Genomic DNA, 26,464 nt, shown 5'->3' with positions numbered 1-26,464 from the left:
TTATAATAATTGTTCTATTGTATTATTAGTGATCGTTATTAATTTCTTACCATGCCTAATTTGTAAATTAACTCGATCACTGCTATGTATGCATTGGAAAAGACCTACTGTATCCAGGGTTGGGTGCTACCTGCGGTTTCAGGCATCCACTAGGGGTCCTGGAATGTATCCCTCCGAAAAGGAGGGACCACTCTATCTGTACACCAGTAAATATATTTTCTACTTGTCAGCATCAGTGTATCAAATGAGGTCATGAGGGAAAGCATTTTGCAGAATGTAAGGATTTTGTTATTTGGGGTATTTATTATTTACCTTTAAATGATCAGTGGGCCTGAGAAAGCAGCATTGCCACAGGATAGGGCGACTAAAATACAAGAAAACTACCTACATTTTTTAGGCCTTCTCCATAGTTTCAGGGTTAGAGGAAGAGATACAGCTGGGCTCCGCACCCAGAGGCTCTGCCCTGCCCTGTGGCCATCCCCTCGGCCCCTGCCCTGGCGACTCCCATACCTTCCTTTTTTTCCCTAGATACACTTCCTTTTCAAGTGCTGAAGTTATAAAATAGAACCAAATTTCTTGGAACATTACACGGGAAAGACGAAAACTCTAAGCCCACCCCAATGGGACATTCTTTTACCTTGTAACATTTCCCCTTTCATGCTGATGTGCAGATTGAAATCTCTGCAGAATTTTGCAATCTGTGCAAAGGGATGAATCAGGGCAATTAATATCGTTAGGGCAATTATCTTGCAGTTAACGCTTCTCAGCTGAGGTAATAGTTCCCACTGATTTTAAGTTCTGGCTTTAGTCTCCTCATGCTCTTAGCTCACTCGCCCCATGCCACACTGTCATCACTCTTGGGCAGATGTGTTCCAAACAAGAACTGCCTCCATTGAGCAGGTGAGGGCCGGGTGAGGGGGAGGTCCATGGATCATGAATTACCGACTTGAATCTGACGGTTGGATCTGCTGGCTTCCATGGAGTTTGCACAAGGTTAAGTTCCTAAAGATGCTGGTTCACCTTTTGAACTCCCCAAGAGAATGGTTAAGAAAGGTATAAACATCCCCCCCTCCCCCAATGAATTACCAGGACTAGTGGAAATCCTGTCTCCATCATGCTCTTTGTCACCCCACGGAGTTCCACATCTCAGATGAGGGGCCCCCACTTGCTGCATTGACCCAGGAAACCCACAGGTGCGGGGGGGCTGACGGATGGCTTGCCCACCTCCACGCTGGGAGTGCTCCTCCTTCGTTCAGCTGGACCATCACACCCCACTGTAGCGGCCCTGGTGAAAGGCAACGTCCAGTGAGCTCATGAGTGTTTCCACCAGCATGAGGCTGGGCGATGACCTCAGAGAAAATCTTAATAATTCCCCAAGTTTAATTTTAATTTCTATGAGGTCGATTATTTTGGAAAAATATTATTTTAAATTCATAGTGCAGATGTCAAATGATTCTGTACTTTTGTGCCTGCCTCCATTCCCCAAATGACTTGTTTTGTTTTTTTGTGAATCTTGGTCTGCAGCCGGGTGAAGTATTGAAAGCTGAAAGCTGAGCTGTGAGCCCTGAAAGACACAGGGCAACGTGAATCTGAACAATAAGACAGCTCGGAGGGGGGGGGGGGGGGGGGGCGGGTGTATGGGCATGTAAAGAAGAGGGGCCAGTGTACTTGGAGTATGATGTGGGGACCCGTGGAATCCCGCTCAGATTCAGAAGAAACAATTTCACTGAACCAAGCAAAATTCTCGAAGAGACTTGGGAACACTTTCAAAAATCACCTTGAAAATGTTAGGACTCCCCACCCCCCACAACACACACTTATACGCTGCTCATCCCACAAATGTCTCGTTATTCCTAAGTGTTGTTACTCCCTTCTTTTTCTAAACTTGAAAGAGAATGGAGGTGGGGTTCAGGGGACAGTGAAGTCAAAGAGCATGAAGACACTTAGAACCTGTGGGCGTCTGAGGAGGAACAGTGGTCTCGGGGGGGATACAGACAAGGGCTCAAGCCACCATGACCAAGACTGGCCCCTTCACAGTTTTCCTCAGGACGCCCTTATCCAGAACTGAAGGGTCCCCTCTTTTCCCAAATGCATGAGCTTCCTCTGGTTCTCGACAGGAGAAGTTTGATTTGAGGAATCTGTCCTTTCGGATGGGGAAGCATTAGCAGGCGTTCTAGTTCCTTGTGGATGTTCACGAACGTTTGCCCTCTGAGGTTGTCTTCACTGACCCAGAATGAACCTATTAACCCAGCAGGTGTCATGTCGCTCGGGGCACCCCCCTCTGCAGCTGCAATGGGGATGGCCAGTTGGCGTGATGCTCAGTTTTTGCCGTTACCCACTCACAGGCGGGGGGGCTGTCCCCCTCTTCTGCTCGGCAGATCCTGAGCCACATGGTGATGGAGGAGCTGCTGCCAACCCTTCAGGCAGACCTTCTGCCTAAAATGAAGGGGAAGAAGAATGACAGGAAGCGGGCCTGGCTCGGGGTAAGTGATGGCATCGCTCCGCCTCGGTGCTACTCAAAATGCACCTTCCTGTCCCTTCTCCTTTTAGGGCGCCTTTTTCTTGTTTAAAAACGAGTTCCTTCCCTGGCCTACGTCGAGTCTGCTCGGTCTCCCTGAAATGAGGACTAACCCGAGCAGACTCTGTTTCTTGGAAAGAAACATTCGAAGGAACGCGTGTGCCGTTTCGTTGACGTTGTGGTCATCTGTGATTAGCCCTCCTCCCTGTACTTGACTCCGTCGAGCTCTTACTCACCACAGAGCCCCGATTTGTGTGTTGACCCCTGTCGCAGCTCCTCGAGGAGGCCTACAACCTGGTTCAGCAGCAAGTTTCAGAGGGATTAAGTGCCTTGAAGGAGGAATGCAGAGCTCTGACCAAGGGCCTGGAAGGAACCATCCGCTCAGACATGGATCAGATTGTCAACTCAAAGAACTTCTTAACTGGGAAGATCAAAGGTCAGTGGAGACATCCACGTTCCTACTAAAGGAAATAAGCTGTTCATGGAGGGTTGCGTCACATGGTTAGGAGTCATGGTTTCAGAGGAGAATTAAGCTGAGGGAATGGGGAAGAAGTGATAAGGGCTGTCATAGGAGCCTGCTTAGAGGTGCTGTTAAGGGCCTGGCCCTCCCCATGGAAACTTCAGTGAAACCAGCGGGAGGAAACTTTGCGTCCTGCCTTGGGGGTGGAGAGGGGGGGGGGGCTGTGTATTCTGATACCACCTGCACCTCCCCTGTGGTGGCACTTCTTGGCTTATGACCCATGCTCATGATCATTCTGAAATTTCCATTGCATGCATTATATGTCTTCTCTCAAAGTTAATTGATAAAGAAATCGTTATTCTCCTGGCAAACAAAGTTGCATTTGGGTATCAAGCAAGTCATTTTTATTTTATTTTTAAAATTATATCCGTATTGATTTCACAGAGGAAGTGGGGGAGAAAGAGAGAGAGAGAGAGAAACATCAATGATGAGGGAGAATCATTGATCAGCTGCCTACTGCACGCCCCCTACTGGTGATGGAGTCCACAGGTGCCCTGACCAGTAATCAAACCTTGACTTCCTGGTTCATAGGTTGACGCTCAACCACTGAGCCACACCAGCTGGGCGCAAGTCATTTTTAGAAATCATAGATTGTTTGATATTTGAATCATGCCATTGGGGTGAAAGGGTTTTTTCCCCCTAGTAATTCTATGACCTGCTTAATATTTCATATACCAAATATTTACGCGTTATACACAATATTAATAGTATTGGTCATCTTAGATTCTCAGAAAAAAGAGGCAGTATGACCCTCCATACCTCTGTGAACTAGTTCTGAGAATTGAAATAAGAATGTGACCATTATTGGCACATAACTTGTAAGCAAGTTATGTGCCAATAAAAACTTAATAGACTTGAAGTTCTGTTTCTGCACATGAGGACGTGACCTTGGTCAAGCCATCTAATATCTTCAGGCCTCTATTTTTCCATCTGTAAAATGGAGGATTGGCCATTCAGATGAGTGAGTACTTCCTTCTTCAGTTCGATGGTGCAATGACAAGGTCATGTGACTAGCTCCTCAGAGCTAGCATCCCAGTCCATGGAGCGATTTCAGGCCTCTTCCAGCTCAGGGTTCCTTCACGGGATCGCTGCTTCCAAACCTGGCCAACCATGAGAATCACCTTAGCCCTTAGCAACAACAACAACAAATAATAATAATACAGGTCTCCATGGCCCAGCCAGACTTCCTAAAGCAGAATCGTTACTATGTTCTTCCTCGTCTAAATCAAAGGGCAGCATTTGCCTCTGGGAAGTGGGAGCATGGTTATATTTTTTCCATCCATCTTTCTCTGTGTGTTTTTTTTTTAATATATTTTTATTGATTTCAGAGAGGAAGGGGGAGAGAGAGATAGAAACATCAATGATGAGAGAGAATCACTGAGATAGAAACATCAATGATGAGAAAGAATCACTGATCCGTTGCCTCCTGCACATCCCCCACTGGGGATCGAGCCCACAACCCGGACATATGCCCTGACCGGGAATCAACTGTGACCTGGTTCATAGGCCGACGCTCAACCACTGAACCACACCGGCTGGGTTTCCCATCCCTCTTACTGATTTTCTGTGCTCTCTACATTTTTGTCACTGCACATGTTGTCCTCGATTATCAGAACAAAAAAGAATGCTTTTTAAAAAATTGGGGGTGGGAATGGGATGTGGGGGTGACAAACTGAAAGGAATTTGCTTCCATTTGCCCAAGAAACGACTGTACTTGAGTTTTTAAAAGTCTCTGGAGAAGGCAAGAGGGGAATTGAATTATATTATATTGATTGACTCTTAGAGAAATTAATTAAAACAATAAATTGTTGTACACAAATAATTAATCATTATGGTGTACACCTGAAACTAATATAATGTTATATGTCAATTATACCTCAATTTTTAAAAAAAACTTAATAAATTTTGATTTTAGAAGGAAACTATGTATACGGGGTGGGCAAAAGTAGGTGTACAGTTGTGAGTACGAGAAACACACAGTTTGTTTTTGTATAATTATTTACTCTTGTATTATATATTTTTTCCATACGAGCAACTGCACACCTACTTTTGCCCACCCCTGTATATAATGACAATGACGGATGTCTGGCATTTTTTGTATTAGACACTGCATGCTTATAGGGACCAAGCAGAAAAATGCATTTCATCCCAGGGCAGAGGAAAGCTTGGGGAGGGGGGACATTCTGTCTGTTTCCATTTTCAAACCACCTACTGGTTTTCTATTCTGCTGAATGCTGGCGGCTCAGGGCTCGCTGTGCTGGCCTGTCTTGCCCTTTGAGCTTGCCTTGGCTGTTCAATGGCTCTGTGGGGCAGCTACCCAGCCCTGGCCTGGCTCAAGTGCCTTTGCATCCACTTTTGCCCTAAGTCACGGTTTCCTGGCTATCTCCTTCCGCAGCGATGGTGGCCCAGCCCGCGGAGAAAAGCTGTGCGGAGAGCGTGCAGCCATTCCTGGCGTCCATTCTGGAGGAGCTCATGGGACCGGTGAGCTCAGGATTCAGTGAAGTGCGCTCACTCTTTGAAAAAGAAGTGGATGAACTTAGCCAGAACTTTCAGACCAGCGAAGGCAATGCCCAGCTGAAGGAGGTAGGACGTGAAGCCCAGGAGTTCTGAGTGAATGGTCTGCCTGGGTCTGCCTCTTCCCTGGGGCTTTATCTGCATTCATCTAGTCTTTTCTTCCTTCCCATCCTTCCTTCCTTCATTCATCTGTCCTTCCAGCCATTCATCTAGTCTGTCTTCCATTCATCCAACAGCCCATTCATCCATCCATCTACCTGATTTCCTTTAATGATGGTTTCAAGATGCAAAAATAACAATGGATCACCCATACCCACCCAATCCTAGCCCACCCCTCACTCCTAGACCACCTCTCCTTCCAACTCCCTGAATTAACTAATACAAGTAGCTCAGAATGTGTTTACACATACTTTTCCCTTGTCCATACAAATATATATGCATTTAGCCTCATTTGTATAAATTTTTTGTTCGTTGATTTGTTTGTTGCTAAAAATATAGATTCATGACAAAAACCAGTGTTTCTCAAAGGGTGGTCCCTACAGCAGCAGCAGCAGCAGCAGCTGGCTGTTAATATGCAAATTCTCAGGCCTTCACCAAAGATCTACCAAGTCAGAAACTCTGGGCAGTGTGTTCTAGGCGACCTCAGAGGATCTGGTGCACCCTAAAGGGTGACAATCGCTGACAGACATGACTTGTCAACTTGGTTTTACACTTGACACATGATGGACATCCCTACAAGTCAGTGGATAAGATCAGATATGACTCTTCCTTTTCTTATTTCTCTGCGCATACATACACGTCATTGTACACAAACAAGATCGTTTTGTATATATTTTGAGGTTTCTTATCGCAGCCTTCTTTTTTTTTTTCCAAATATATTTTATTGATTTTTTACAGAGAGGAAGGGAGAGGGACAGAGAGCTAGAACGTCGATGAGAGAGAAACATCGACCAGCTGCCTCCTGCACACCCCCTACCGGGGATGTGCCCACAACCAATGCACATGCCCTTGACCAGAATTGAACCTGGGACCCTTCAGTCCGCAGACCGACGCTCTATCCACTGAGCCAAACCGGTTTCGGCCGCAGCCTTCTTTTTAAACTTGCCTTTACTTTCCCATCCTCCTCCCACAGCTCCCACCTCCCCCTCCCCCCTTCAAGTAAATAGTGTCAACACCTTAGCATGTGCCATTCTGTAATTTTCCCATGCTTATATAGCATATTAGAGGCCTGGTGCATGAAATTTGTGCACTCTGGGGGTGGTGGTGAGGGGGCTGTCTCCTCAGCCCAGCCTGTGCCTTCTCAAAGTCCAGAAGCCCCATGATTGATCGCAGCCCCCCGGTCAGTCTCCTGGGCCTCCCTCTGCGGGGCAATCGTGGGGCTATGGCGGGGCCCCCAGACCAATCTCATCAGCACCTGCCTTGGCTGGCCTGGCCCCAGTGCGTGTCATAGCGGGGTCGTTCTGCTGTTCAGCCATTCAGTTGATTTACATATTACGCCTTTATTGTTATAGACAAAACACACACATTCATGGGCTATTTGTTTAGATTGCTTGGTCTTAGAAAAATGGGATTATATTATATAGACTGCTTATCAGTATTCTCATTCAAAAATGCCTCAAGAAACTATTTCCAAGTTAACTGTTCTAGCGCTAAGTCATTCATTATAATGGCTGCATAATATGTCATGCGTGATTTATTCAACCATCCAGATGTTGCTGGCATGGAACAAAGCTATGATAAATAACCTTATTAACCTATTCTTACATGTCGATGCTTTCCTTTCTATGGGATAGATTCCTAGGACAGGATTGCTAGGTCGAAAGGGTAGGTTCATTCCTCAGGTTAAGATGTTGCCATTTGCGTTCCCCCAAAAGGATTTAAAATTTACATTGCCACCCTTGTGTAGGGCAGAGGACTTTCTTCCTCGTATTCCCATCAGAGATAGGTGTTATCACTTGTTTAAACTTTCGCCAACCTGCTAGGTCCTAGCAGCTAGGAGCAAAGTGTGACCCATTTTTCCTTTCTTGTCTGCCTAATCGATGTGTCTTAAAAATAGTCACATTGCATAGTGTATGACGAGGGGCAAGTTTTACAGTGTGGTTTTGATAATTAATTCCACGTTAGTGGAGCTCTCTGTAACTCCCTTCTCAAAGGGAGTAATATTTTCCCATTACAAACACAAGGAGAATGGGCTTTATTTATTTATTTATTTATTTATTTATTTATTTATTTATTTATTCCTCGCCTGAGGATATGTTTTTATTGCTTTTAAAGAGAGAAAGAGAAATCGATGTGAGAGAGAAATATCAATCAGTTGCCTCCAACATGCACTCTGAACCCATAACCCTTTGGTGCAAGGGACAACACTCCAACTGAGCCATCAGGCCAGAGCTTGGCTGTCTTTAAATTTCTGCTTAGAGAAATCTCAAAATCTAGATTTTTCCTCTTTTCTGTGACCTGAAAATGAGACAGTATATCCTGTATAATTTACACTCCCTCCCAAATCTCTTTAGGTGTCCATTTTCAGCATCTTTCTATCTGTCTTGTTTATTCTAGGTCTCCAATATTCAATTTTTAAAAATTAATGTTAAATAAGCTTGGGAATTAAAATGCATTCTGTTGGCAACAACAGTCATAGTGTGTGAGTGCGTTGGTAACCCTTGGGGTGTCTAGGAGATGGGGTCTGTTGCCGTCCTCTTGCTGGAAGCCTCATTGGCCAAGTCATACCTTGTGCAAACTAGAGGAGGAACCCCAGTTTTTACAACTGGATACCTCTCCCCGGCCAGGCCTCTTCCTACCACCCACGCCCTATCCACTAGCACCATGGAGAACCTACGGCACAGGGAAGTCCCGTGTGCACTGACAGAGCCTCAGAAAACTGTGGGGACCCTGGCTTCACATCCAGGAGTCCAGGGGGCACCCTGACCTGCCTGGGATTGTGTGAGAGGGATGTCACTCATTAAAGAAGGCTGTGGGGGCTTATGAGCCCAGGAACAATTCCACGTGCAAAAGGGCCTACTTGCCTCGCTCTGGAATTGTGGGAGTGGGAGTTGGGAGCTAGTCCATCAAGAGTTTAAGAAGATTGGAGCTCTGAGTGCACCCCGGGGCCTCCTATCGTCCAGTTGGTTCTTCTCCCAGCCTCTTCCTAGCAACAGAGCTGCCCCAGGGACCCACTGGAGGAAGACGATTGAAGATGTCACAGATGTAGTGATCTGAGAAGTGGTTCACTCTAAAAACATACATTTGATTGTTTAGAATTTAGAGAATACTAGAGTCCCCAACATCCCCCAAGGGGTCCCGGATTGCAAGAGGGCGCAGGCCAGGCCGAGGGACCCCACCGGTGCAAGATAGGGGCCGGGGAGAGATCGCGGGAGGGCTCCAGGGTGCATCTGGCCCCGTCTCATCCAGTCCCAATCAGCCGACCCCAGCAGCAAGCTAACCTACCGGTCGGAACGTCTGCCCCCTGGTGGTCGAACAGTGGAACAAACGGTTAGGATATTAGGCTTTTGTTATATAGGATGTGTGTAATATTGTTCCTAAGTCTGGATGGGTTAATTTTTTCCTTCACCCGAATGCAGCATCTGGACCGGCTTCTGAATCTCCCACTGGATTCTGTGAAGATGGAACCTTGTTATATCAAAGTCAACCTGCTCCAGGAGCGCTTGCAGGATCTCAAGAGCCGCTTCAGATTCCCCCACGTGGACCTGGTGGTGCAGCGGACACAGAACTACATGCAGGAGGTGGGTGCCCACAGGGGCCTGCTGGGAAGGAGGACGGAGCCAGCGGGGAAGCAAGCTCAGGCAGATGGGACTGGCGTGCTTGCAGCCAGGAAGCGTGGCCATGGCCTTTGTCATCGTATCTGTCCTTCTAGCTGGCTTCATCTTCCCTCCATGTCATAGAGTAGAAACATCATAGAGTAGAACATCATGGAGTAGAAGCATCCAAGGAAATAAAGCGGCATTAGTTAATAATTACTTGGTTTGTCAACCCCCTGGCAATGGGCACGGAGACACCTGATTGGTGGTGTTGCTCTTATATCACTCAGGGGCAAAGCAGACGTACAGTCCTTAGTTCATCCTAGCTTGATGCCTGTGTTGGTGGCCAGAGCTGTTTCATGCCTGAGGCACATCATAAAAAAAATTACTTGGTTTCTCAAATCAGTGCTTCTAACCGTGGCTGCACATTAGAATCACCCAGGGAGCTTTTAAGAAATACTGATGCCTAGGCCCCACCTCCAGTGATTCTGATTATATATATTTTAAATTGTTTTCTAATTATTGAAAGTGTATCAATCTATAATTCAATAATTTTTTAAAATTTTAATATTTTAGAATAATGTTAAAAATAATTTAATAATTTTTAAACATACATTTTTATTGATTTTTAGAGAGGGAGAGAGAGAAACATCAATCCATGTGAGAGAGAAACATGGATCGGCTGCCTCCTGCATGCCCCCTACTGAGGATGGAGCCTGCAGCCTGGGCATGTGCCCTGACAGGGAATTGAACCAGCAACCTTTCGATGCATGGGACGACACCCAACCAACTGAGCCAAACTGGCCAGGGCTATATTTTAATAATTTTTAAAAATATATATTTCTTTATTGATTTCAGAGAGGAAGGGAGAGGGAGAGAGAGATAGAAACATCAATGAGGAGAGAGAATCATTGACCGGCTGCCTCCTGCACATCCCCTACTGGGGATTGAGCCTGCAACCCAGGCATGTGCCCTTGGATGGAATCGAACCCGGGACCCTTCAGTCCGCAGGCTGATGCTCTATCCACTGAGCCAAACCAGCTAGGGCTATTTTAATAATTTTTAAATTTCTAATATGTGTCCAGGATTGAGATCCACTAGCTTCAATCAATCCCCTAACCTAGAATCAATCAGTCACTCAGAGCTTCCTATTTGGATGTCTTGTGTTTATTTGATCGGTTCCTCGTTTCCCTACGAGGAACAGGAATGAATAGCACAGACTCTTTCCATAGTCTAGTGATTCATCAATGAAGAGAGGGTGTGCTCATTGAAGCTGTAAGAGCACAATTCTGTTTTACAGATTTTCCAGGGCAGCTTACGGGGCTGAACACTGTGCCCGATCCCACTTTAGGGAACCGATAGGGAGACAGCGTCTTAGATAAATTCACTACCATGTTGAGAATGCGCTGAGAAAGATATGTGTTGAATTCCCTGGGAATTACAGGCTTGGAAAAGAAAGGAGCTTTTTATTTATTTTTTTTCCTTAAAAGTTATAGGCGGGATTAAGTGACACACCTTATTACCTAACCTCTGCGTTGTGAGGGATTAAAAAGGGACAAGGAACAAAACTGGGCAATCGTTTGACGGAGTCCCTGTGATAACACCGAACCCGGGTGGAGCTTACAGGGGCACGAGTGCAGAGAATACGAAATCTGAGCTGCTTCTGTTTCCTAACCCGTAACCGTGTCAGCCACTGTCTGCCCCTCGCCCTCACCCCGCCCCCCTTCCCATCCTGGCGGAGGTGTGAGGAGATGGATGGGAGGTGGAGAGAGAGAGATGCTGGGTAGCTTACATCCACCTGAAAGTGCATGTGCAGAGTTAAAGCAGCCAAAAATAATTGGAGGCGACTCCCACCTCATCTCGGTAAGCCCGGGCTGCAGGTATCAGGGGTGAGAAGGGGGTGACCACAGGAGATGGAGGTAATTTTAATCCCACAGTCTTGGGGTTTCCAGTTTAGGGTAGAAAGAGATGAGAAGAAAGGATGCATACATGTATATAGATACATGCCAGTGTGTGTGTGTGTGTGTGTATGTGTGTGTTTCCGGTCTCTTAGTGATCCCACTGTGGCCATGTGCCTATTTATTTCACAGTTCGGACAGTGGGGTGAGGACTCACCCCCTGGAAAATCTGTAAAGTAAGAGATGGTCACCCCCTCCCTCCTCTCCAGCTGACTTAGGCAGACCTGTGGTGGTGACCCCGCCTCTGACCGTGATGTTTCTGTGTTGCCTTGGTTTCTAGCTCATGGAGAACGCAGTATTCACTTTTGAGCAATTGCTTTCCCCGCATCTCCAAGGAGAGGCCTCTAAAACGGCCATCGCCATTGAGAAGGTGAAGCTCCGAGTCTTAAAGGTAAAACCACTTTTTCATGTGGGAAGCATACAGCAAGACTGTGGCCCCTGTTTCTCTTTCGATGGGAAATGCCGAGTTCTTTTACTCGCCCCCTTTTCTTTCGCATCTTTCCTTCCTGGGGTTCCCGTGACTATGAGGTCCCAGCAGTTCCCCCAGCATGACTTTCATGCCTCTCCTGCCATCTAGTGGCTATTTTAGAGATCACAGGTCCTCACCGTTGTTACCCATCAGCTGGAAACATGTCCGGGTTTACTTTTAAAGCCATTGGATTTGATATTTACTGGCTGTCCACTATAAGCAAAACATTGTGATGGGTATTGCATGGAATATAAAACTATTTAAATGTAAATAGTTTGCACTTAAATTAGCCAGCATATTTTAGAAAAATCGGCACCTCATGGCAAAGGAAATATACTCCAAGAAAAAGATACCTGCCAGAGAAAGAGAGAGAGGGGGGGAGAGGGAGAAAGAGAGAGAGATTGGCACATTAAATTGTTCCATTTTTAATGTGTTTAATGTTTAAGTATGTATCAAAATAGTTGTAATAATAGTTTACATATATGTGCTATATTTTTAACCTTTTGCACTCGGATGTCGAGTGTGACTCGACACGGTTAGCATTAGAATAAAGGAATCGAGAAAAAAGCAAGCGAGTGCAAAGGGTTAAAGCTTGTTTGAACCTATCATGTTTCATTTGATCTTCACTAGAACTTGTGAGATAATTAGAATATGTTCCCATTGTAGAGATGAAGAAACTGACTCTCTAAGAGCTAACGTGACTGACTTAAGCTCAACAGGCTAGTCCATGGTGACCCTAGAGCTTAAATTATCCTTAGAACTAATGCATTAATTTTTTTCCTTCCTCCTTCCCCTACACCAGTGATTTTCAACAGGTGAGCCACAAGAATTTTTCAAACATGCACTACCTGACCATTTAATCAGGGGCACTGACCTCTTTTCCCTGAAATTGTCAAATAAAAAAATGACAACAACCAACACAACAATAGCCATCTGGCAGGAATTAATCAGTTATATCTATGTTTCAGATCAGCAAAAATATTTTTTTTTTGGCGTGCCACAGAATTTTAGTAATTCGTTTATGTGTGCCACGAGATGAAAAAAAAAGTTGGAATTGTTGCCCTAAACAGTGCTTGGAGCAGCTGATCAAAGTTCCTCAGGACCTGGGAGGGGTCCCTGAATTTCAGACCTGATGTTGAGGTGCCACAGGCAGTAGGCAACTCTGGCAACCACATTATCGAAATTAAAAGCAATATTTATCATGGGAACACAAATAATAATGAACTTGAAGTTGAGAAAGAAAAGATATCAATGTCAGTATCACCTCCAGTGTCAGGACACTTTATACCTCTCCGCACAGTCCCTTTCTTCTCCGGACTCGCTTAAGGGCAAGAACATGCTTCCTGATATAAAGTCCAAGTTCTCAGCGGCTGTCCATCGAGTTCTACCCTCTTTGCTAAGTTCCTTCTTCCACCTGGTAGCATTTCCTTGTTTGAATAGAGCTGTCATTTAGCCCCAAGTCACTACCTCCGGTATAAATGCCTTCATCTCCTTCACCATTCCTTCTTTGGCCTGACCATTCTGCTCACATGCCTGTGACTATGCTCCAGTTTGCCTGTGATCCCCTAAAAGGGACATCTAAAACCAAGCTCCGGTCTCTCGGTTTGGATGATCCATGCTGCACGACGTGAATGGTCACCTTTCTTGTTCTAGATTCTAAACTTCTCTGGTTAACATGTCACGGTGTTCGTGTAGCTATGAGCCAGGCTCTCTCTTCCCTTGCGGAAACCATTATAACCCACAAACCCTGCTTTTGGGATGTAGAATGAAAGAAGTAGATGACCATCACTCCCAAGGACCCACCCAGGATAGGGGTGACAAAACACAAATTCACCCCACCCTGGTTCTATCCCCAACTTCTTTATACGGCAGGAGTTGCTGTTTAGATCTTGCCTCAGTTTCCATATCTGTAAGAGGGGAGGGCAAGGTGGGTCATTATCAGTCATGACCTCCACCTGGAGTGTGAGAGAATTGCATGGAAAGGTCTCTGAGACCTTGGAAATGCCACAGGTCCTTAGACGTTAGGGGAGGGGAGAAGGAGAGGAAGTGGTGGCTGAGGTTTTTGTTGAAGGGAAAGCTAACAGATTGCCGTGTTGCTGTTTAGCATATGTTTCTCTCTGTGTATTGACAGCAATATGATTATGACAGCAGCACCATCCGGAAGAGGATATTTCAAGAGGCACTCGTTCAAATCACACTTCCCACCGTGCAGAAGGCCCTGGCGTCCACCTGCAAACCAGTAAGGGCTGGGGTCCTCCGCAGAGCCTGCTCTTATTGCCTGTGAACTTCAAGCACGGCTCGTGTATTTACTTATTTATTCTGGCCATGGTGTGCTTGCAAACGGTAGGAGGGGGTTGGCAAACCTTTTCTGTCAATGGTCCAACGGTAAATACGTTGGGTTTCATGGGCCATACGATTTCTGTTGCAACTACCCAGCTCTGCCCCAAAGCAGCCACAGACTCGACGTAGACACATGGGCACATCTGTGTTTCAGCATAACTTCATCTACAAAACCTAGCAGCAGGCAGGATTTGCCAAGCCCTGGACCAGGCAAAAAATCTCGAAGGGTAATGATCTGAGTTTGAGCCAAGCTAAGGGTTGCCGGAGAACACCTGAGAATACCAGATGTTCCTCATTATAGAATGACTCCCAGGTCCAACGTGTCCTCTGGAACTTGGCCACTACCACGAGGAAAAGATCCGAAGTAACATGATTGATTACAGGAGGATATTTGCTCTGTTGAATCCAGTAACGTTTGTTTAGTGAAATCCATTAAATAAATCATTGAAAGCTGTTAGGAGCCCCAGGCAACCAGTGACAGCCATGATCGTGGCATGTGACTTAGTCCGCAGAGCAGAGTAATGGGAGAGCCGGCTCTGGAAGCTGGGGCAAGACCTGGGTTCAAGTCCTGGCTCATCCAGGTATCGGCTCTCGAGCCTTGGGCAAGTCACCTTTCCTCTCTCTTGGCCAAGATTTTATCTTGTAAAAAATGGAGCTAGCAATATCTTGCAGTAGTCTTCTTAAAAATTGAGAAGACTTGCCCGGCCAATGTGGCTCAGTGGTTGATCGTCAACCTATGAGCCAGAGGACTCATAGGTTCTATTTCCTGTCAGGGCACATACCCAGGTTACAGGCTCAATCTCCAGTGGGGGGCGAGAAGGAGGGAGTCAGTTGATGATGCTCTCTCATCATTGATGTTTCTCTCTCTCTCCCTTCCTCTCTGAAATCAATGAAAAACTATTTTTTAAAAAAATAAAAATACATTTTTAAAAAGATTGAGAAGACTGGCATGAGGCAATGCACATTTGATGAGTACTTACCACGTGTGCAAGGCACTTTGCGTGGATTAGCTCAGTGATTCCTAGGACAACGCTATGAGGAGGTGCTATTTATATCCTGGCTGTAGCGATGCGGAGGCCTGAGGGTTAAGGAGAGGGCCCCAAATCACAGAGCTGGCCACCAGCAGAGTCTGCAACCCAGCTCACACGCCCTGGTCACATGTGATGCCCTGGGAAAACGGGAAATACTGCCATCACTACTTGGCCATTTCAGAAATGATCTACGAGCCTGGACATCGTCAAGGCCTGCTGCCTCTTGGAGCAGATGATAAGGAGCGTTTCGCATTTAAAAAGGGCCTTTTGGCAGCTTAGAGAGTCTCCAAGCATTGGAGCATTAGACCCCTTTCCATGAGTTATTTGACTGTAGCAATTTCTTCAGTCATTTTTATGTTCTCTACATGCTGTTTTTCTTCAGAGTGTCATCAGCATGTCTAGTCCCTGGCATTCCTTTGTGGGGGTGTATTTCATTCACAGAAAGGGATTTGCTGAGGAGTGAAGAATCTGTCCGGATGACTGTCCCTCGGCCCACGTGGGTGGACAGTGCGGCCGTCCGCAGGGTGACTCAGTCCGCCTGGGGACGTGTCTGCACACCGACTTCCTGCTTCGGGTGTTTTCCTTTTCTAATCCCAAAGGCGGTCTGGGGGCCTCGGAGCCCCCAGAAAAGGTGAAAAGTGAAGGGTAAGGCAAGTCTCCCTTCCATCTGCCCCCCTCTTTCCAAACATCAGCCCAGTGGAACCCAATTTGTAACAGGCTCTTGTGATTTTCAATCAAGAGAGACTGGTTTCCAAAGAACCTGTCACCCGCAGTTTCTGTGATGAAGGATATGGTATCGGTGTGGAGAGATTTTTAAAAATCTGGATTTGCAGAACAGATAAATCAGGGAGAGTCAGCTTCAGAGAAGATTTCTTTATCTTATTAAAGTGTTTCCTTTAGCTCTTGAAGTCGCAGCTTCCCAGATCTGTGGTACTAACGTCAAGACGCATGTTGGGATGGCCTGGGAAGCTTTAAAAAAGTGCTGGTTTGCCGAAACCGGTTTGGCTCAGTGGATAGAGCTTCGGCCTGCGGACTGAAAGGTCCCAGGTTCGGTTCCGGCCAAGGGCATGTACCTTGGTTGCAGGCACATCCCCAATGGGGGTTGTGCAAGAGGCAGCTGATCGATGTTTCTCTATCATCGATGTTTCTAACTCTCTATCCCTCTCTCTTCCTCTCTGTAAAAAATCAATAAAATATATTTAAAAATAAAAAAATAAAAAAAAGTAAAAAAGTGCTGGTTCCCCAAGTCCCACCTGCAGGGATTCAATTTGATTGACCCAGGGAATTAGACGGATGTCACAGTTCAATCTATTTAATAGGGAAGATCTAGTCCCTGTTTTGTAAAGCTAGACACGTCATGGCAGATTGTCATGACAGTATAAATGTTCCTTTCCACAGAATTATTTAGCTGGTTGAAATTTTAAAGGTCTCCTCTTTATTCAGCAAACATGTATTAAATATGTATCAGATATGATCCGGGCACTGGTCCAGGCCAGCATCCCTGCTGTCCTGAGGTTCATAGCCTACAGGCAGGAGGCAGACACATGGTATGCCGTGTGATGGGCACAGCAGTAGCCTCATAGGAAGAGTTCCTCATGGCTGGAGTTCTGAGGAGCTTGCCCTATTTTGCTTGTGGGGTCAAGGAGGGCTGCAGAGTCCTGCTTTCGCCCAGTCCCGAGGGATGAGTAACAATAGGGGAATGAGGAGTGGGAGACCATGCGGGGACATGAGAGGGTGTTGCAGACATGAGCCCAGACCCCTCATTTCACAGAGGAAGAGAGAGGTGCAGAGTGGTGATGATGCTTGCCCAGGGTCCCACAGCCAGTCCAGGGCAGCGTCCGGGCTCCTGGGGAATGCTCCTACTATCCAGCCTTGTCTGTGTGTCTCACAGACCCTCTCGGAGTCACAGAAGCTCCTGTCTCTCAATCCTTTGTCTTTCCTCTGGGGTACATATACAGGGACCCCATGAGAGCCCGCTATGAGCTGGTCCTGGGCTACTCCAGACCCCCAAGTCCTAGCACCGAGAGCTGTCTGAATGTGGTAACTCCTGACCACCTGCTGTAAATCCTGCCCCCTGAGGCAAAAGATGTCAAATCCCGCTCTTAGTCTCTGTCTCTCCAAAGCCACACGTCGGGAGCCCTTTTCCAGCACCACTGGGTGCAAGGATCTGAGTTAATCACTAGGATGCAATTGGTGCTCTTTGATCCCTGCTCCGTCCTCAAGGTGGTCACAGGCAAGCCATTTGGAGACCCTTGGGAAGCAGAAGGGTTCAAGGACTTTGCGTCCTGCCTGGGTTGTCTCATGGGAATAGGTGAGTGTCAGGCCAGGGAGGGAAAGAGGAGCCTTGACTTGAGATCCCAACGACGTGAGAAGGGGCCCCGTTCTAATGAAGTGAAACACACATCTACTCCAGGACCTGCAGTCTCACTTCCAAGACGAGTAGGTCCTTAAATCTACAAAAATCATGCGCGAGAATGTTCACAGCATTTATAGTCCTCACAGTCAACAAATGGGAGGAAAATCTCAGTATCCATCAACAGCAGTATGGATAAACCACTTTAGTTTATTCATATGATGAATGTCCTATCAATAAAAGGGAACAAGCTACAGATACACGCGGCAACCTGGATGAATCTCAGAAACAAACCCAAAAGAATGGACAGTTCCACTCACATAAAGTTCAAGAACAAGAAGAACTGAGCTCTTGTCATGGATATCAGATCAGTGCTTATCTCTGGAGGATTAGACTAGGAAAGGGCATGGGAGTGATCGCCTCTGTCTTGATTTGGCTTATGGTTTCATGTATTTAAAATAATTGAGCTGAGCATTTTAAAAATATATATTTTTAATGATTTCAGAGAGGAAGGGAGAGGGAGAGAAAGATAGAAACATCAATGATGAGAGAGAATCATTGATTGGCTGCCTCCTGCATGCCCCCTACTGGGAATCGAGTCCACAACCTGGGCATGTATCCTTGACCAGAATCGAACCCAGGACCCTTCAGTCCACAGGCTGATGCTCTATCCACTGAGCCAAACCGGGTAGGACTGAGCTGTACTTTTAACATGTTTGCATTGTATTGTGTGCGGCATATACCTTGGAAAGTACTGCTGGTATATTTTTTAAAAAGGAAGAAGAAAATACTTTGGTTGTGGAAAAAAGGAGGCCCCCCAGATTCAGTGACACCCCTTGAGATGATCAAATCTCTGGGTCTACCCCCTGTGTGCACCCAGCATAAGGAGTGGTGCCACAGGGGGTCGGGAGTGGGACACGTTTTTTGTTGTTGTTATTGTTGTTTTGTTGTTGTTACTTCTCACCCTAAGATATTTTTCCATTGATTCTTAAAGAGAATGGAAGGGAGGGAGAGGGGTAGGAAGAGAGAGAGAGAACGAGAAAGACATGGATATGAAAGCCATATCTCCTCCATGAACTGGCATCTCATGCCTTGCCCTCTGTCTCTTGCTCTCCAGGAACTTCAGAAATACGAGCAGTTCATCTTCGCTGATCACACCAACATGATCCATGTTGAGAACGTGTACGAGGAGATTTTACATCAGATGCTCCTTGATGAAACCCTGAAAGGTGAGGGAGGTTCACCTGGTGCTAGAGGGAACTCTGGGAAGAAGGGAGCACCCCAGAAATGAGGCCCAGTATGGCCAGCTAGGTTTGCTCAACAGGTGTGAAAAGGGAAGGGGAAATCAATGTTGCTGGGGAGACAGAGAAGGGACACTGACCCTGACTGAGCAAGCACACCCTATACCAGCCCATTAGATATTCTTTCTCTGTCGTTACAAATAAGAACTCTGTGAGATGGACGTCTTAAACTCCGTTTTCGGATTAGAAAAACTGGGCTTGGGAGTGATTAAACTTATGAACAGCTGTCTTCCTCCAGCTGTTCCAGACAGAACAGAGGAAAAAGGGCTCTTCTTAGTCACAGGCTCAGGACCCCGCCCAGAGCGGGAGGAGGTGATCCCAGGAGCAGCTACTCTCCCAGCACATTCCTCACCTCCTCTCAGCGGGACAGAAAAGGACACAGCATGCTGGGAGACTTGCCAGGACTCCAGTGCCCACCGTGGAGGCAGGCCTTGCTCGGGACAGGAGTGTGGCTAGGAAAACTTTGATGGAGAGATGGAGGGTCATCCATAAAACTGTAGGCCCGAAACACATCTGATCTCCATGGGGAGGATGTTAAGCATCGCAAAACCCCTCCACAAAGAATGCTGGCCAAGCACAGGCCCCGGGTCGCAGTAACCCCTCGAATGAGATAGGAATGTAAAGGGAAGGACTCGCTGGGAAGGGCACAGTCAAGGCCATTGCCAGCCCACTAAGGCACCTAGGGGTGAGTTAGAAAAAGGCTACCTTCCCCTGAAACCTATATAATTTTATTAACCAATGTCACCCTCAATAAATTCAATTAAAAAAACACACAAACTGGTAATTACAAAATAGTCACAGGGATGTAAAGTACAGCATAGGAAATATAGTCAATAATATTGTAATAACTATATATGGGGCCAGGTGGGTGCTGGAAATATTGGGGGGTCACAGTGAAATACAGGCTATGTCTAAGCACTATGCTGTATACCTAAAACAAATACAAAATAATACTGAATGTAAACTATAATTGAAAAATAAAATTTAAATTATGAAAAAGAAAAATAATTTGTCTAAGCTAGGGAGGAAAATGGTAACAACGGCAATAAAGTAAGTCCTTATTTACAAAAAGAAAAGAAAAAGGCTCCAGACCCTTGACTGCTCTCTGTCCAAATATTGCCATGATAGGCTGATTTTATGAGAGCAGGACACTCTCCTGCTAGCTGCTGGGAAATTATTATGCTGACTACGCAGACCTAGGCTGTCTCTCATGTCAGCGGCACCTGCTCGGAGGCGATACGGTTGGGCATAGCACAGCCTGCACAGCCATAAGCAAAGGCCTAGTGTCAAAAATGCCAGCTGCCGTCGTCATCATTGTTCTTCCTCCTTGGAGGCCTCTGAGACAGAGCTGGGTGTGCAGAGCCTCATTTTGGAATGCCTGGTTAGTTTTGCCCTAGCATCTTAGCTGCAAGCATTTTTGCCACAAACATTTTTCCCCCCTCATAACTAATTGGCCGTAAGGCAATTTTGTTGTAAAAAAAAGATAAAATTATGACAAATAAAAGAAGTACATTAAAACTGAATTACCAAATTAGAAAGACTTCATTGCAAAATACAAAATATTTGAATTTGTTACAAATGTGCATAGATTCACGGCAATCCTGTGAAAATAGCTGATTTTGTTTTGTAGAACCAGGACATAAGGTCTTGTCCTGGTTCTACAGGAAATGTGGGTTCAACTCTGTGCCCTCAGAGGCCCCTGGTGCCTCTCTTTCTCTCCCCAATTTAGTGTTTCAAGATAAGCAACCAGCTAACTCTTGGGGCAAGAATCATCACCACCCGGAAAAAATGCTAACTATTTTAAGACCACCACTATTTATTTTCTCCACTTCTCTGTCAATGGAGAAATGAAACCAAACTGACAAAAAATAAAAACAAAGCAACACAAAACCCCACACTTTCAACCAGTTTTTTTATCTTTTTTTTTTAAACAGCAAAATTGCCTTACAGCCATTTAGTTATGCATCGAAAATGTTTTCGCTAAAAATGCTTGTGGCATCCGGCTGCGGTGGCTCAATGGTTGAGTGTAGACCTATGAACCAGGAGGTCACGGTTCGATTCCTGGTCAAGACACACACTGGGTTGTGTGCTCAATCCCCAGTGGGGGGCATGCATGAGGCAGCCGATCAATGATTCTCTCTCATCGTTGATGTTTCTATCTCTCCCTCTCCCTTCCTCTCTGAAATCAATACTATATATATATATATATATATATATATATATATATATATATATATATATGTTTTAATGCTTGTGGCAAAGATACTAGGACAAAAGTACCCAAATCCATTTTGGAGACAACAGGCCAACAGGCCTCTCACTACATGTTCAGTACTGAGAACCTGTCACACATTCAGGCCTGGACTGTGGGAAAAAGTAGAGAAATATAAGTCATGTTCCTTAATGTCCTGGAGGCATGTCAGTCACGGTGGATAGACTGGAACGGCACAGATAAGAGCTAATAAAATGTGATGGAGGCCTTGTGAGTGATCCAGGTGACACCATTAAGGATCGTGAGCTCCTTGCTAGCAAAGGCCGTATTTTATTCCTCTTTGGATTCCCAGAGCCTGTCCCATAGTCTGTGTCCAGTGTTTGCTGCTTGAGTAAATGAAATACGTGAAGGTATGAACACCACAGAGGTCCGGAGTTCGGAATGAGGCTGTGTTCATCAGGGAGGGCTGGATGTGAGCTGGAAGAGGGTGGATGGGAGCTGGAATTTGAACTTGAGAAATCTGGACAGCCAGAAAAGCTGCGAGGGGAGTTTGGCTTCTGGTTAAAAAACAAATCAAGAAAAGCCGATTGGCCAGGGCAGGGCGCTAACGTCCTGTTTTGTGTTCTGGTGTCTCAGTGATAAAGGAAGCTGCTATCCTGAAGAAACACAACCTATTTGAAGACAACATGGCCTTGCCCAGTGAGAGCGTGTCCAGCTTGACCGACCTAAAGACGCCCGTGGGGTCAAACCAGGCCAGCCCCGCCCGGAGAGCCTCGGCCATCCTGCTAGGAGCTGCCGATGGTGAGACCCCGAGCAATGACGTGTTCCCGGAACCAGAGGAAAAGCAGCAGCCTGGGGTCCCTAGTCCGGTGGCCCAAGGAGAAAGCCTTTCTCTCCCAGGTGGGGATGCGCAGGGGGTTGGTTCAGGCACGGGTGACCCTGTTGTGAACCCCGTGGCTGCAGAGGACACAGCAGGAGCCCGGGGCACCCCCTCATCGGAGCAGGAGTTTGCAGGGACTCCTGCGGACAGAGAAGCCGCCACCCACCAAGAGCCACAATCCATCTCTGCCTCATGCTCCTTGAAGGAGCTCAGAAATCTGTTGACGGTGACCGTCGAAGTACCCATGGTGTCCGCCACCCTCGAGACTGAAAAAGATACACATCAGGAGACCCTTGTTCCCCAAGAAATTGAAAAAGAGGAGGAAACGACCCAAATCCACACGGAGGCCACTCAAGCAGCTGCCTCCAGTCAGGACGACAGTGAAGACGGTGGAGTCAGGGAGAGGGAGGCCCTTTCTCCAGCTGCCCAGGCCGGGGCCGAGGCAGGGGCTGGTGGGGTGGAGTCGGGGGGATGTGCAGAGGCTCAGCCAGCCTGCGGAGGGCTCAGCCAGGGCCCCAGCGGCCCAGGCCCCACAGAGGAGCAGGCAGAGGCTGGGGAGCCCACGGGGAGGGACGCCCATGAAGGAGGTAAGGCCATGCCACAGGGAGGCTGCATTTTAAATTCTGACCCCCTGGGCCCCAGTGGGAGCCAGGTCTCCGTGGAAGAAGCGGTGGGAGGGAAAAGTGGCCCAGCCCAGGCTGTTGCCGGCGTGGGTGCAGAGGAGATTAAGGGTCCCCGTGTTTACGAGTGTCAGTGGGTGGTGGAGAATGCTCCAAACACCGACATCCTAGGTCCACAGAAAGAGGACGCGGGGGAGAGTCCCCCAGAGCAGCCGTCGGAGGAGTGAAAGGGACAATTTGGCAGAAGTATCCCTATGAACAAACCCAGCCAATGGGTTAAGTATGGGTACACTTAGGGGGTGCATGGGACTGTTAAAAAAAAGTATTACATACTTCCTTAATTTGTAGAATGAAATCAGAGGGGATGCACACAGGGCGTGAGCTCTGAGGCAAACCCTGTGGAACTGAGCTGTTCCGCCATGAAATTACTGCTTTAGCGTTTTCATAGGAATCACAAAGGTAATGGGGGGTGTGGGGTGAGAGGCAGCTGAGGGTGTCCCGGGGAGGGAGTGGGGGTCGCATTGAGGACAGAGAAAAGAGTAGGAGCATGGTTTTCAACACACTCTGCAGTTTCTTCTAATGCACTTTAAGGCTTTTCCATTCTTCGTAAGAATGCAAATCGATGCTGTAAACCCCACTTCACCGTCTACTATCCGGACCTCACTGTCTCTTACGGACTCGGCCTTTGCCCCCGGTCAGGCTGCAGGGAAGGGTAGGTGGTGGACACAGGCGCCACTGCTGTGGGCAGCCCCATGGGGCCTGAGAGCGCGGGGAAGGTGAGCAGAAACGGGGGAAGGCTGCGGTCTGTGCAACTGTCTGGGCCCGTTACTAAATCTGCTCTCGGCGTCTCGTGAATTGGTTTGTTAATTCTTATTCATTATTCACCTTTTGGGGAAATTCAGGTGAAAATTTCCCTGGCATGTTTAAGCATTCCAAATTAGCTTTAAATTGTGCAGAGAAAGAGCTTAGATAAATTATTGGGCATAAAGTCTACCAATTAAACACATGTTATTGAAACAGATACTCTATGCCACATGCTGTGTTAGGCATCATAGAGAGAGAGAGAGAGAGAGAGAGAGAGAGAGAGAGAGAGAGAGAGAGAGAGAGAGAAGAAGAAGAAGAAGAAGAAGAAGAAGAAGAAGAAGAAGAAGAAGGAGGAGGAGGAGGAGGAGGAGGAGGAGGAGGAGGAGGAGGAGGAGGAGGGGGAGGAGGAGGAGGAAATATAAGGTGCCTTGTTCAGTATACATTAAAACAGTCCTGCTTCACTCCCAGAAGGAAATAAAGTGAATAAGAAAGATGGGGGAAAAAGTAGAAATCATTTGTTCAGTCATTTAGCAAGTTGAGGTCGTTACGTCCCAGGTGCTGGAGATCCGTGGTTAAAAAGATCTGTCCCAGAACTTACACTTTAGCGGAAATAGACACAAGGACATCTTCTAAATCGATTGTGACCTACAGTTTTAATGTTCAAGGTGGACTGGACCTCCAAAAGATTGAATAAAGGAGTGTCCTATTGTCCTTAAAAAAATACCAGTTTATTTCCTGAAAGCTTCAGTCCTAGTACCACATCTTCATACTTCCTTCCACAGATTTCAATATCAGATCCCAACATATTGTCCCAAGAGCTCGTTTTGATCATCATCAGCTTGTAAGTTTATATCAGTTCTTTAGAGGATTTGTCCCAGAGCTTAACCATTTAAGCAGGAATTCCAATACCTCCCTCTCCAGCGCCCCATGAAGAATTTCTTGGATTTCTTGGTCTTTAAGGATGAAAGAGAATCAGTATGAACATAGTCTCTCCTATTACAACGTTCTTCACGTGCTTAGACCCTCACGGCTAGGAAGGATCTCCCAAACTTTTTAAACAGGGGGCCAGTTCACTGTCCCTCAGACCGTTGGAGGGCCGGACCATAGTTTAAAAAAAACTATGAACAAATTCCTATGCACACTGCACATATCCTATTTTGAAGTAAAAAAACAAAACGGCAAAAACACCCGCATGTGGCCCGCGGGCCGTAGTTTGAGGACGCCTGCCTTACAGATACAGAAGGTCCCTGGTCCCTGTAACACCCAGCACTCGCTCATATCCTTGCAGTTAGCATGGGATATGGAAGTTATGTCTCTTCCAGGGGCTCTTCTCTTCGAGGACAGAAACTAGGGCTTAGTCAGCATCCTGCTAGAGACACGCAGCCTGGACTCCTGGCTCTCTGCCTCTTCAAGTCACGGGAAGTGCCTCACCAGCAACTGGCCGGTGGCAGGCTGCTCTGGACATGTGAGCACCCGACACCCGCCGCTCCGCTGCGCTGGGGCTTTTTGGCGCTTGCTGTCAGCCAGGGAGACTTTTTTTTTTTTTTTTTTTTAATTGGGCTTTCTGCCCTTGGGGAGTCTTCCCTTCAGTCAAGTCCAAAGGGCAGATGGCCACCTGGTCAGATGCTCTGCCCAGCCAGGCAAGGAGCCAAAGGAGCAGCGCCCGGCCCTGCCAAGGACGGCCTTCTCTCCAGGGGAACTGTGGCGAGGGAGGAGGTCACAGCCCAGGCCGGCCACGGCCACGCAGGGGCTTCCCGGCTTCCTCCCTTTTCTCTCATCAGGGCTTCTTGAACCCTTGGAAAGCGGAGAACTTTTCCCCAACCCTAGAGGCGGGTCCACTTCACTGCATTGGATGGATGAGCATCAGTGCCCCCCTGCCTTACCCGTTCCGTGGGCCCCAGGGGACCGGGCCCTGAGTGGGAGGACGCGCTTGAGAACACAGTCAAAGGATGTTTCTGTACACGTTTCACAAAAGACAGATTCACGGGGCTATGCAGGGTGACTGTTCCATTTTTAGACGGAACCGGAAACTGAAGTGCATTTAAAATATTCCTTATTCGTTTTAACACGCTGGATGGAATAACTTCCGATGACCACGAGTTTGCTGCTTTCGGTACGGACTTCTTTGTATTGCTGCAGGGGTTTCCGGGTTGGAGCGAGGTCACCGTGATTTCTGTGAGCAGCAGGAGAGCCTCTCTCTGCAGGCTGCACTGGGGATCCCTCCCAGGGGCAAATCTGTTAGACATGCATCAAACCTCAGGACACGGGTTTTGGCAAAAATTCTGTAACTTTAAACTAGGTACGTTGCTATTGACCTTTCCCAAGGAAATAATATTTTTCCTTGAAAAAAATTAGCTCGTCATTTTCTCCTTTGCAATTTGGAGCTGAGACAGTAGCGCCTTGCATTATGGAGAGTAAATTCTCTTTAAAAAAAATTGGGGCCCTAACCGGTTTGGCTCAGTGGATAGAGCATTCGCCTGTGGACTCAAGGGTCCGAGGTTCGATTCCTGTCAAGGGCTTGTACCTTGGTTGTGGGCACATCCCCAGTGTGGGGTGTGCAGGAGGCAGCTGATCCGATGTTTCTCTCTCCACAATGTTTCTAACCCTCTATCCCTCACCCTTCCTCTCTGTAAAAAATAAATAAAATATATTTTTAAAAAAATTTTGGGGGGAACCACAGGGATAAGGTTCCAATTTGTCTAAAAGCTTTATAAAGAGGCTGAGTGTGAAACACTGCAGGTCATTAGGCTTGATCTCCTACATTTGATTAAGAAGATTCTCAAGTCTGCTTCTGTAACCTCCAGGTTGCAGTCAGTGATTTCTAGGGGGTTCACAATTCTCCCAGACAGGTGACTTTATTTCTTTACTAGAGGCCCAGTGCACACAATTCATGCACTGGTAGGGTCCCTAGCGGCTGCCGGCTGCCAGCTGCTGGCAGGGGCCTCCCTCCCTCCCCCCACCCCTACCCCGCACCCAGCCAGCCCTGCCCCGGACAACTCCCGGCGGAGGGGACAATTTGCATACTACGCTTTTATTATATAGGATAAGTGCTAAATGACATGTGCTACACAGCAGTTAACACGGGGAAGGGAAGGACGTCACTGACTAAAACAATAATACCGTTTCGCTCGGTAGAAAGAGTGGCTGCCTGTGCCTTCTCTTCACCATAAGCAAACAGGGTTGGGATTT

General features: G+C 47.0%; 1 protein-coding gene across 1 annotated transcript in view; it reads left to right on the top strand.

Moving 5' to 3' along the window:
- Positions 1-23,525, top strand: part of NIBAN1 (niban apoptosis regulator 1) — a 129,000-nt gene extending 105,475 nt beyond the window's left edge. The window contains exons 7-14 of the mRNA XM_079761337.1: positions 2,379-2,483; positions 2,792-2,954; positions 5,434-5,621; positions 9,131-9,292; positions 11,546-11,656; positions 13,866-13,973; positions 18,576-18,687; positions 21,608-23,525. Coding sequence (XP_079617463.1) covers positions 2,379-2,483; positions 2,792-2,954; positions 5,434-5,621; positions 9,131-9,292; positions 11,546-11,656; positions 13,866-13,973; positions 18,576-18,687; positions 21,608-22,698 — 2,040 coding nt within the window. The 3' untranslated portion in view covers positions 22,699-23,525. The remainder of the gene's footprint in view (positions 1-2,378; positions 2,484-2,791; positions 2,955-5,433; positions 5,622-9,130; positions 9,293-11,545; positions 11,657-13,865; positions 13,974-18,575; positions 18,688-21,607) is intronic.
- The last annotated feature ends 2,939 nt before the right edge of the window (positions 23,526-26,464 follow it).

The sequence above is a fragment of the Cnephaeus nilssonii genome, assembly GCF_951640355.1.
Source record: "Cnephaeus nilssonii genome assembly, chromosome: 21".
NCBI classification, from domain to species: domain Eukaryota; kingdom Metazoa; phylum Chordata; class Mammalia; order Chiroptera; family Vespertilionidae; genus Cnephaeus; species Cnephaeus nilssonii.
Note: the sequence above shows the minus strand (reverse complement) of the source record. Positions and strands in the feature narration are given on the sequence as shown.